At 45.0% G+C, this 12,743-nt stretch overlaps 1 protein-coding gene across 3 annotated transcripts in view; it reads right to left on the bottom strand.

Annotated features, from left to right (window-relative positions):
- STYXL1 (serine/threonine/tyrosine interacting like 1) overlaps window positions 1-12,734 on the bottom strand; it is a 66,003-nt gene extending 53,269 nt beyond the window's left edge. For 2 of the 3 annotated variants that reach the window (XM_070411537.1, XM_070411540.1), the window contains exons 1-2: window positions 12,600-12,734; window positions 726-829 (exon numbers count right to left, since the gene is read on the bottom strand). In XM_070411537.1, coding sequence (XP_070267638.1) covers window positions 726-828 — 103 coding nt within the window. In that variant the 5' untranslated portion in view covers window position 829; window positions 12,600-12,734. The remainder of the gene's footprint in view (window positions 1-725; window positions 830-12,599) is intronic. The other variant, XM_070411538.1, reaches the window with a different exon arrangement.
- Window positions 12,735-12,743: the final 9 nt, after the last annotated feature.

Raw genomic sequence — 12,743 nt, 5'->3', positions numbered from 1 at the left:
CATGGGGACCCAGGAATATTATGTTACTTGTTTCCCTGTTCAGTGACTTACTTTAAGCCTGTACCATAGGTAGGTAAACTGCTGCACATGAATAAGGAGGGATGCACAAAGTTGTTCATTGCAGCACTATCCATTAGAGCCACACAATGCAAGAAACACATTGCAATCAATTAGGAATAGATCCATATCATAACTAACAGTCAAAGTAAATAAATTAGATCTTCACATTTAGACATGGGGGGAATTTTAAAAATATAATTTTAAGCCAAAAAAAAGCAAGTTGCATAATGACTGTACATTATGATACTATTTGTACAAATATTTAAACACATTATTTGGGAATGCCTGCATATGCAGTAAAAATGTAAAAATACAGAAGCAGTTATCTTTGGGGAGGGAAAGAAGTGGGTTCAGGATGGGATACAGAAGAGGAGTACATCTGTGTATGTAACATTTAATTAATGTTAAATCTGAGTACATGGGTGTTTATTAGTGTTACTATATATTTGTTAGATGTTTGCTATATTTCACTAAAACAAGAGGACTCAGGAACATCTAGATTAATCTGGAATGATTTCCAAGTCATGTGAATGAGTAGCAGCATTTTACACTATGCCTAGTAAGTCTGATTTCTAGTCATTTTTTCCTCTATTCCCAAAAGTTTTTTGGTTCATCAAAAATAATGCTTGAAGAGTGCTATCTACAAAATATTTTTAAGTACTTACCCAATAAACAGAGATAGTTGGGTTCAGTCAATCTGGATAGCTTTGTGACCTGATTCAAGATGTTGTAAAGCTCTGTTGGTTCACATAGAACCAAATCAGCCATCCTATAGGGAAGAATAAACATAAAGCATACATAGCCAGGACTTCTGGTCAAGACAGTAGTGTAAACACAGTACTCACATCATCCTTCCACAATCACATTAATCACATAAAGCATATTACCTCTTTCTATTTTAAACTAGAGGCCTGGTGCACGAAAATTCGTGCACTTGCGGGGGAGGGGGGGGGTCCTTCAGCCCGGCCTACGCCCTCTCGCAGTCTGGGAACCCTCAGGGGATGTCCAACCGACAGTTTAGGCCCACTCCCCGGGGGAACGGGCCTAAGCTGGCAGTCAGTCATCCCTCTGGCAGCCTGGGAGCCCTTGGGGGATGTCTGACTAACAGCTTAGGTCCACTCCCTGTGGGACCCTGTGGGGAGTGGGCCTAAGCCGTTAGGCGGACATCCATAGCACTGCCATGTCCGTTAGTTGGACATCCATAGCACTGCCTCTCCTGCCACCACCCCTGAGCTGGCCAGCCATGAGCCAGCTTCTGGCTGAGCTGTGGGCCCCCTGTGGAAGTGCACTGACCACCAGGGGGCAGCTCCTGCATTGAGCATCTGCCCCCTGGTGGTCAGTGCGCATCATAGTGACTGGTCATTCCTGGTTGTTCTGCTGTTAGGGTCAATTTGCATATTGCCCTTTTATTATATAGGATGAGTGCTCAAAAAGTTAACATACTGAATTAAACTCTTTCTTAATGCATCTTCAGGAAAAGATTAAAGTAATCATGAACATAATCAGGAAAGCCTCAAAATTCTGTAGTGAGCCCTGGCTGCTGTGGCTCCATGGTTTCGAGCATGGTCCCTTACACTGAAACATTGTGGGCTTGATCCAGTCAGGGCTCATGCATGAGGCAGCTGATCAATGTTTTTCTTTCACATCAATGTTTCTCTCTCTCTCTCTCTCTCCCATCTTCTCTCTCTCTCTCTCTCTCTCTCTCCCATCTTCTCTCTCTCTTTCTCTCTCTCTCCCTCCCTCCCCCTTTCCCTCTCTCTCTCTCTCCATTCCCCTCTCTTTAAACCAATGAAAAAATATCCTCAGGTAAGGATTGATAAAAATAAGAATAAATTTTGTAGTGAAATGTGTGTAGAGAATAAAATATTGAACTATATAATAATATATAAACTATATAAATAACAACCAAGCTATAAAATAGTCAACAGTTCATTTGTTTTTTAGCATATAATCACCGAGCACCTACTACATGCCAGGCACTGAAAATAACTGTGGTAAACTAGACCTACCTTCATGAAGGTTACATTCTATCATGGAATGCAGACACTGGACACAAAATACAAGTAAGAAAAGCACTATTAAAAGAGTCAGTGTCCCATGTTGGAGGAGGAGCTAATGAGAGGACCTAACCTAGTTGTGGGAATCAGAGAAGGGCTGTCTGAGATGTGACTGCTAAGCTGAGACAGGAGGCTAGGCAAGACTTAGCCAGAAGAAGAGAGGGTGAAAAAGAAGGCAAGAACATTCAGTACCTGAGAGAGTTCAAGGAGACTGGTATGGCAACAGCAAGGAGAGAGTAATGAGTGAAGACCCTGAGGAGGCTTATGATAAGGATCATGAAGGTCAATATTGGGTGGAGAATTGCTGATGCGTACTGACAAAACCACCTGGCCAGCTTGGGCCCTGGCTCCTGACTGCAGGGATGAGATACTGGTTCCTGAGCATGACTGGTGCTCCAAGGACACTGAAGGGGAAGGGCTGGGCCTGTGCAGCAGCTCCCTGCAGGGAAGCCTCCTTTTAGCAAGGGGTTGAGGCTTCAAGGGCCCAGCACCAGTAGAAACTCTTGGAAAAGTTGAATCCAGAGGTAGGTAATCTTGATCAGAACAGTTAGGGTCCACTTCAGTTACCAGTATGATGCTCAGGGAGAGCCCAAACCCTTGACACTTCCTCAAGAACTTCTGTTCTCAGCCTCCCCTCCATCAACTTCAACCTCTACATGGATCATTCATATTAGCACACAAACATCCTCTGTACCCATCTTTGTTCTCTTTACAGCAATACTTCTCAAAATAGTGGTGTTGACTCACTGTCTCCACTTCCTCAGCTCCAAACTCTGTACATCCTAATCATAGCTGTGCCATTTACTATGGGCTGCCTTATGGTGAGTAATTAGCCTCTGTGTGCCTCAGTTTGCATCTCTGTAAAGTGGGGGTAATATTAGCTTTGCCACTTCTATAAAATGAGCATAATAGTACCTATTTGTAGTGTGTGGGTTAATGAAATTACACATAAGGTATTCTGAGCAGGGAGGAAATAAATGCTCAGTAAGTGTTGGCTGTTGGCACGTTTCTCCCCTGGAGCTTCTAACCCTATCAAACCACAGAAACTATTCTTATCAAGGTCATCAACAATGTCCATCTCACCTAATCCATTAGTCACTTCTCTCTGTGCTCAAATGATGAAGTTTCTTAGCTGCATTTACCCCAGTTCAGCATTCCTCCTTCCCCAGTACTCTCCACTTCCCGAAGTCCACACACACACATACTAGTACTCTCCAGGCTTCCCTCCTACCTCTTGGACTGCTCCTGCTGTCTTCTTTTATGGGAGGCTCTATCTTTACGTAAGAATGCCCTTGGTCATAGTCACCTTTCCTCTCTAGCTATATTTTCATTCTAGGAAAGAGTTTCTCAACCTCAGCAGTACTGATATTTGAGGCCAATCTTCTGTTGTGGGGGCTGACCTGTACATCGTAGGATGTTTAGCAGCATCCCTGGCCTCCACCCAGTGGTTGCCAGTAGCAAACCTCCCCCAATCCAGCTGTAACAACCAAAAAAGTTTCCAGAAGTTGCCAAATGTTCCCTGGAAGAAGAGATATCAAAAAACCATTCATAGGATTACTGCCACATCAACTTTTTCAATTGCCATTTTCTCCTCTTTTGAATTTGAACTCTGTAGTTAGTTATTGTTATACTGTTATATGGTTTGGGAGATTAAGGGTTTCTTTTTTGTTTGTTAGAATGCTCTGATCTGACATTTGACATGAAAACAAAGTGCTAGATGCTCTTGTTGACTTCCATCAGTGAGATGGGGAAAATATAACAGTTCTTGGTAACGTCCTTTATAATAATGGTTTGATTTTTTTATTTCAAGAGAATCTTTTTTCCAATGCTTTTCCCACTTTTACCCGGTTTCCTTATCACTTGCTATAGATGGCTTTTGTATGCATGCACACTATGTTGCAGGTCTGTTTCATTTAGTAAACTGAAAATTATTGCTTAATTTTAAAAATGCTAGTTGAGAACCACCACTCTAAAATCTAGAGTCTAGCTGATCCATCTCACTCCTGTATAACAGAGTCCCAAACTGTACCCCTGCTTGACTTTTCCACTGAGCTCGACTTCACTTGGATGCCTAATTAGCATCTCAAATATAACATAACCAATATTGGGCTTTTAATTCACACATGCCCACACCTCCAATGCATGTTTATCTTTTAGTCTTCTCAGTCTCAATAAATAGCACCATTAGCCACCTAGTTACATAAGTCCACATCACTAATCCGTTTCCCTCCACCCCTCACATCTACTCTATTAGCTCTACCACCTAAATATATTCTAAATCCATCTACTTCTTTCCATCTCCGGGGTTAACATAGACCAAGATATCATCTCTCTCCTGATGATGCAATACTTGCCAACTGGATTTCTTGCTTCCTCCCTACAGTCTAATCTTCACATGGCAGTCAGAGTGATTGTTTCAAAATATAAGTTTCTTTGTCTTCACCCCACTTGTCATTACCTGACATTATCACTCATTGTTTGTTGGTTTTATCAACAGTCTCCTCCCACTGGAATGTATGGCTTGTTAGGACAGGGACTTTGTCCTTCTTGCTCACTACTATGGTAACCAATGGGGCCTTCTTGACATGATGTCATACATATAGATTCCACGTGTAGGATTCCACATGAAGGTTCTGAAGGCTCTCCCCACCCCCACCTCAGGTCAGGTCCTCAGCCTCTGAAAGCCCTGTCTGCAGGCCATTCTAGAGGTGGTGAGTACAGGGGAGAGAGGACAGGCTTTGGGTCCAACCACTTCGTTAAGCCAACCTAAAAACTGGCTGCCACCTATCGGGCCTATCGCTCACACCCCATCCTTAAATTCCCACCTATAGTTCCCCATTACAACCTCCATCACTTTATTCACTAGCCCAAGGGATTGCCTCTTGGCATCCAGGTAAAAACTCAGCCACAGGGATCAACTTCTTCAGACTTATCTCCTTCCCAGAGAGCACTCTCCCTGGTCAGGCAAGAACTGCCCCTCATGTGCTGGTCAAGTGCAGGGGGATGAGAGCAGTTTCTGAACCTCACAACAGGGTTCTGAGAGATGACACAACCCCATGAGCTGGTACCACTAGCCCGGATGGGTAGAGGGCTGAGAGCGAACATCCCTTTGAACGCTGCACTGAAATCTACAGGATTTAAGATGCTCTGGCTCCACTGTTTGAGCCCTAAGAATATTTTGATATTGCACTTTTACATAAAACTATGACACTATTTTTGAGATTTTGCCAAAAGTATTTTCCTTAATGGATTCCATTAAGTTAATTTATTCCTTGATTTTATATATTTCAGTTAACTAATTCCCATTTTTTTCACTTTCCATTTTGTTTAGCCAAGATTATTTTTTCCAAAATCAAGTCTTTTTTTTCCATGTGAATTTTACATTAAAGATTTGATTCTTCGATCAGATTTTACTGAGTACAGTTTCTGCCACTGTGAATTTCATTTGTACTAATTATTTCTACCAAGTCGTTTTCAACAGTGGAGTCAAAAGGCAAGATTAAGACATTACCCTTTGGACTCTTTCAGCACAGCATTGCTCTTCTTAAGAGACTTTCAAGGAGTTTAGTGAGATAGTTCTTGCTGGGTTGATGAAGCATGCAGGTGGGAAGGGAGGTCTGAGGGAGCACCTTCTGCAGATCTGGTTTGATGGAATGAGAGACTGAACTTCTATTCATTGACCCATTAGGGAAATCCACACAACTTTCTGGGTGGCAAGCAAAGCCACCTACTCTGTCAGGAGAGCAGTGTGCCAGCACAGGCCTTGTCCGAAAACACTAGACACCCACCAATAAGGTTCTTCACCCTCCCTGCGATGACCTAACTCTAAACCAGGGGGCTTGTGTATGGCTCTCCCAGTCAGGCCAGAGCAGTCCTGCAGTGGGTCTGGTGAGCTCAGCTCTACTGAGAGCACGTCTATATTTGAGGAAAGCAGTCAGTTGGAAGGGGTTGCCATAGCCTGAAACTGAAGGGGAAACTGGAGGACCCAGCCTTTCTCAATGCCTGGCCCCTCCATTCTGACTGACTGCATAGCTGTAAGAGGCTAGGCCTGACCCCAGGCTTCTCACAGGAGTTCCCAGACACTGAGAGCTTAGACTAATGCTCATCGCAACTCAATTTGGGTGGGCACAATTCATGGGCATTGGTTTCTGGTGGAAAAGGAGTATCACTTAATGCCCCTGGAAAAGCCAGAGAGACCATGAACTTCACTTTGGGCTCTTGACTTAGACTGAGCAGGGACCAGAGAGAGAACTGCACAGATATGAGTCAGGGTCCACAGCCAGCCCCGTTACCCCCTGGTTCTCTGTGGGAAACTGAGGCTGTGCCAGGGTAACCAAGGCTTAAATACAGTGGCACATATCAATACCCTCACTTGCAAATTGAGGCAGTAATACACAATAGAAAGGCTACAGGATTGTTACATTGAGATAACTGATATAAACTGCCCAGTACTGACCCTGGCATAGAGTGGGAGCTTAGGAAACAGAAGTTCCTTTACTTCTATCCTCTCTCTCTTTTCAACTTCATCTAGGAGCCGGTGATGGCTACAAATCCAACAGACAGAAAGCACCCTTCAAAGAATCTCAGGCCAAATACCATAGCAGGATCGGGCCAAGCTTAAAAGTGACTAGAGGCTTGGTGCACAAAATTCGTGCATGGGTAGGGTCCCTAGGCCTGGCTGGCGATCAGAGCTGATCTGTGGGGTGGCCGGCGGGGCGATCAGGGGATCCCTTGGCTGGCCTAGGGCCTGCGGACTAGGGGCAGCTCCTGCATTGAACGTCTGCTCCCTGGTGGTCAGTGAGCATCATAGCAACCAGTCCTTCCACCGGTCATTCCACTGTTTGGTCGATTTGCATATTAGGCCTTTATTATATAGGATAGGGACCAGGGGTGTTACCCGAGGATCTGATACAGTCTTTCCTTGATCCCAGCCTAACACTTCCTGTGCCTGAACCTTGAAAGCTAGAGGTCATAGTCCCAGGCCACAATATCCCAGAGCTTCAGAGGATACAGAAGTGGTACAGAAATCTCTTGTTTCAGAAGGGCAACAGGTCCTATTAGTGATTGCCAGTATCTCTGTATTTTAGAAGTATCAGGTATGGGCGTGAAGTCTAGACCCAGCTGCTCACATCCTTATCCCTTACCTTCTATCTTACCTTCACTTCCATGTCCCCAAAACTAGGCTCACTGCTTCCGAGAGATACCTAGTGGTCTTGTGAAGTTGACAGGTCTACCTATGCAGCAAATCAGTTGTCGGAGATAAGGGTTGGTGAACTGCAACACCATCTCCCAAAAGCTGTGGCCACCATGTCTGGTCTCACCTCCTCCAACTCTGCCTCCAAGCACTTGTTACTCGCCTGCTCTTTGATGGGCTTAGGCCTCACCTTCTGCTCCTTACATGGGTTCTTGGCCCTGACCAGGCTCTGGACTCAGCTTTTCTCTCACTTCCCTGACCTCTGACTGGTCTGGAAGACTGAAGGTTTTGTTTCTGACTTAGCTCTATCACCATCAGTGACTCTAAGCTCTTGGGAACCCTTTGCTAGCAGCTTCCTGCTGCCTCTATTCTGCCAGTCCATAACCTTATAGTTGTTCTACTGGAATGTATCTTGGAGAGTCAAATCCTTTTGACTTTAAGCAGGAATGGGCCACAACTAAAAGTTAAATCTATCTATCTAAATATGGTGCTATTTTAAAATATGTGTCCCCATTTTCCAATACCCTAGAGGAAAATAAAGAAAACTACCATGCAAGGTGGAATGATTACCTCCTCTCTCTTTGTTTTAGCTCCAAGGTTCTGAAAGGAAAGATTTAAAATATTTCACTTGAGGTACGATTTTAGGTTTGAAGAGAAAGTAGGTTATTATACAGTATGTGACCTAATAGCAAACATCTGATAGCTCATAAACACGTCTAAGCCTAAGGTACAAAATGGTCAGTATATGTGGATATGTGTGGCTTGTCTTCGTGTGGGATTAGGGCAAGGTGGGTATCAATGTATTTGTATATTGTGTATAAAAATATACAATGAAGAACATGCAAAATGAATCTATGGTGACAGGAAGTAGCTGTCTTGGGGAACTGATGAGAAGAATCATGAGAAAACTTTCTGGAATGAAAATATTCTGTCACATGTTTGGGGTGGACGTTACAAGGGTATAAATGGACAAAACCCACCAACTGAACACTTAAGATTGGTATACTGTATCATATATGACAATCAAAACTAAAAATAAATCCCGTGTAGATATATGTGTTTATGTGTTCAAAGATGGGAATACAGCCCTAGCCAGTGTAGCTCACTGGAAAGAGCGTCAGCCTGTGGACCAAAGGGTCCCGGGTTCAATTCCAGTCAAGAGCATGTACCTTGATTGCAGGCTCCTCCCCGGCCCAGGCCCTGGTTGGGATTCATGCAGAAGGCAACCAACTGATGTATTTCTCTCACATCAATGTTTGTCTCTGTCTTTCCCTCTCTCTTTCATTCTCCCTAAAAATCAATGGAAAAATATCCTTAGGTGAGGATTTAAAGAAAAAAGATGTGAATACACAGGTGTGTATAAGGATATGAATCTGCAGCCCAACTTGTATGTCCATGATCTTCGTGTGGGATCTGGGCATAGGGAACGATGAGGACTTGGACACACAGAAAGTACACACTATAGAACTTCAGCTTGGCTCCCATAACCACCAGTGAATCCTTTTTTCATCATTTCTCATTTGTCCAGGATTTCCCCAAGGCCTACAACTCTTATACAAACCTCCTCACCTTCCTTGAGTCCTCATTGAGCAACTTCTCTATAATTTTCTAGTTCTACCTGGAAAGTTTAAAGACACTGGGTATGAAAGCACGCCCCCCCCCCCCCAACTGCCCCTGACTACCCTTCCAGCTTTCTCCCAGAGAGATAAGCATCCTTTGACCTAATCCTTCCCCCTCCTCATTTCCCCTTAGCCCCCTCCTTTTAGCACCCTTCTTTCTTTTTTCAAAATCCATGTCTCACAAGATTGAAACACAAGTTTCAAACATACACAATTCATGAAACTAGAATAGCTTGGACTGTGCCCTCTGAAGCTTATCCAGGCACAGAAGCTGGTGGTAGGCCCTCACCTGGAAAAGTCTGAGGCAGCTGCATTGAAAGGGTCTGTACCCTCATAATTTGTTGAGGCAAAAGATGCATTAGTGTTCCCTATAGACCAGATGTGTCCCAGGCAGGAGAGAGGGCCAACTAGAAGCCATGTTAAATGGACTTTGCCTAGGAGGAGTGACCTGGAGGGCTAAGGGACCAATTGCATAGGATTCCCGAAACCAGGGGCTGAGGGAGCAACTGAAAGCAGCAAGACAAGTGTAACCCCTAGGTCAAGGAAATTGCAGTTAAGAGAGACCCACAAAAGCACTGCATGGAGGAAAGAATCAGGTAAACTCTCATCAAGCTCACAGACTACTAATGCCACATGACAAAGAGACCTTTCTTGCCCCATCTCTACTCTTACATCCCCCTCCACCAATATTAATGGGTCTGAAGCCTCAGTCTGCATGGTGTGGTGGTACAGGGGAGATGAGCAAGATGGAGAAATACAGACGTCAACCACCCTCCTCTGGAAAGGTAGAAGCCTAACGAAAGCTAGAGGAGAGTTGCTTTAATTTTGAATCAAATTCAGAATTTTCACTATTAATGTGAACTAGACATTTAGGCTATTGCAATGAGTCTGTCCTGGTGACTAGAAGTAATCCAAGGGCAACCAAATATTTCAAGAAAGAGTGTGAATGAAGACATAAATCTGTTTTATGATGCATTCGGCTTCTTGAATACAGACCTGTATGTTCAGTGAAAAGTTACATGGGCGAAGCAGAGCATAGCACCTGGCACAGTTAATGCTTGATACAGCAGATAGGAGCTGACTGTAAAGGCAGATTTGTTGTCAAGTTGTTTGGCATGGCCCCAGTAAAGGACTTGGGAGGTAGTGAGTTGTTGTGGAGATGAAGACAGGGCTAACTTGGCAGGGATAGGGAGGGTATTGAGCCCCATCTGTGGGAGTGAGCCTGAGAATCTGTGATTCTAGCTTCTCTCTCATGGCCTTAACTTTCCCTTTGAGAGGGATGACTTCAGGCCTGGCCTCTCTCCTGAATTTCAATCCCACATTTCTTCTTAGAAGTAACTCCCCACCTGTCTACTGTTACTTCTATATGGACAACTCACCATCACTTCCAATTCAGCCCATCTTAAATGGAGCTCTTTATTTTCTCCAGCCAGCTCTCCTTCCACACAATCCCTGAACTCCATTTCTATACAGATATACTTCTCTCCGGCTGATTTCCCACATTCCTCCATTCATTTCTTAAGCCCTTAAGTCTGTTACCTCTTTGGCCCCATGTTCTCCATTTCTATGAACACCATCATCGCTCAGATCTTGATCTCATAAGATAGCCTCCTACACAATCTCCCTGCCCCCACCTTTTCCCCTTGAAGCCCTTAGCATGCCCAGGTCAGTCTAATCTTCACAGTTTTGATAAACACTTGCTTCCCAAGAAATAAAATACAAACTTCTCAGCTAACGTTCACAGGTCCTACACAATCTGGTTTTTCCAACCTGCTTTTTCCAGCTTTATGTAAAACCATTCAACTTTCCCCAAGTTCAAAGCATCATTCTCAGCCTGGTTAATGCTGGACAATAAAGACACAGAGATGAAAGACATACCTGACTCAAGGTGCTCAAAGTTCTAGTGGTAAGACAGAGAGGTAAATAATTAACCAGAGAACGTGGTCAGTGGCAAGATAGAGGACACTGCTTGTTCTCAACCCCATTCCATCAGAAATTATCTATTCACTGTCCCCTGAATATAGGCCTAGGCTTTCCTACCTCCAGGGTTTTCTTTGGGCTCTTTCCTCCTTTAAACACTTTCCATGGTAAAAGGTCCAGCTCCTAGTGCCCTCTCCTTTGAGAATTCCAGTGCCCAGGCAAGGATCTCTCCCTCCTCTGGAGCTGAATCCGCCCATTGAGTAGTCCTACTCTTCCTGTACGTCTCTCAGCTTAGATCAGTGATTCCCAAAGTGGGCGCTACCGCCCCCTGGTGGGCGCTGCAGCGATCCAGGGGGGCGGTGATGGCCACAGGTGCATTTGTTTTAACTTTTTTTGTATTACCTTTCTATTCTGAGTTCAATAAACAGTTTCATAATTTCAAACTTCAATGTTTCTAATTTACACCTTTCTTTACTATATTTTACGAAAAAGGTAGAAACATTAATACATATATCTTTGTTTAATTGCTATTAAAATTTTTAAAAAATTAATTTCCAGGGGGCGCTGAGTAATATTTTTTCTGGAAAGGGGGCGGTAGGCCAAATAAATTTGGGAACCACTGGCTTAGATGTTTCATCCTCCGGAGGTCCTCTCTCACACGGGCCCCACCCACACCCCAAATCTGGGTTAGATACACCGCCTCTGTGTTCCCACGGTACCTCATAACTCTCCTAGTGTTGCCCACATCATGCTGCTTGCCATTTACCTCTTTCTCACTAGATGCTGAGTGTCTTAAAGGCATAAAATGCATGGATCTTGTTCACAGTGGAACACCCCGCTCCAAGACTGGGCTGGCATATTTTAGTAGCTCAATAAACAAGTGGAAGGGAGGGAGGAAATAGTGAACCAGTCGCCATGCACTACCTTGTCTTTAGCACGAATGGGAATTGTTCTTTTAATCTTTGCTTTCCTAACTAACCGCTTCCAAGCAGGCTTAGTCATAGACACACACACACACACACACACACACACACACACACCCGCCCCGCCCTTCCCCACCAACCCACACTGGGATTGTGCATTCCTCTCTGAAGGCAACAAACTGCAGCAAATCCACCTGCCCCACTTGACTCTGAACTTTTTGACAGCAAGGCTCCTTTATATGCCCAGGAAATAGCAGGGAGGAGGGAGGAAATGAATATTAAATTTAAATTATCAACTCCCTTTGAGCAGGAACCACATCGTTATTTTCTGTCTGAGTAAACTCTGAACAAAGCCCCTTAACTGCAGCCACAGTTTCTTCGTCCCCAGAGCACAAACAATGTGGTCGTGTTCCCAGCACTGCTGGCCACACTTGACGGGCAGGAACTGGGTGAAAACAGAGTTACCTAGATACCTGTTTCTTCCTCTGTACCCCGGGGCTGCTGTCCTGTAAAGCTCGTTCAACAGTACCTAGAGCTAAGTCGGGGCTCACCGTCGCTCATTCTCAGCTGCGGTGCCCCAGTGGGACAGGGGGTGGGCGGCACGTGAGTGTGAGAAAGGGGTGCAGGAGAGGGACAGATTCAAGGAGCCCCCATCCTGCCACCCCACCTCTGGGACTCTCAACCTCTCCTCCCCGCCCCTTTCCCTTCCAGGGGCAGGGGTGGCGGGTTCAGCTGCGGTCAGGGGGGCTCGGACCGCACCCAGGCCGCCAGGCCGGCTGCGGGACTGGTGGCCGGTCTCCCTGCCAGAGTCTGTCTGGAGCCCCACCTGGAAAATGGCTCCTCTAAGGCTCTTCCAGCCTAAACCCCGTCCTCTTGCACCGCTTGGGAGGGAGAGTGTCGCCCCCAAATCTTACAGCGCTCCCCGCGACCCGCCACCCAGGACTCGATTCGAACCAGCCTCGGGCGGCAC

This window comes from Myotis yumanensis, unplaced genomic scaffold (assembly GCF_028538775.1).
Source record: "Myotis yumanensis isolate MYYU_CA2020_CCGP unplaced genomic scaffold, mMyoYum1.0.hap1 SCAF_4, whole genome shotgun sequence".
Lineage (NCBI taxonomy): Eukaryota > Metazoa > Chordata > Mammalia > Chiroptera > Vespertilionidae > Myotis > Myotis yumanensis.
This window is presented reverse-complemented; position numbering and strand designations above follow the sequence as displayed.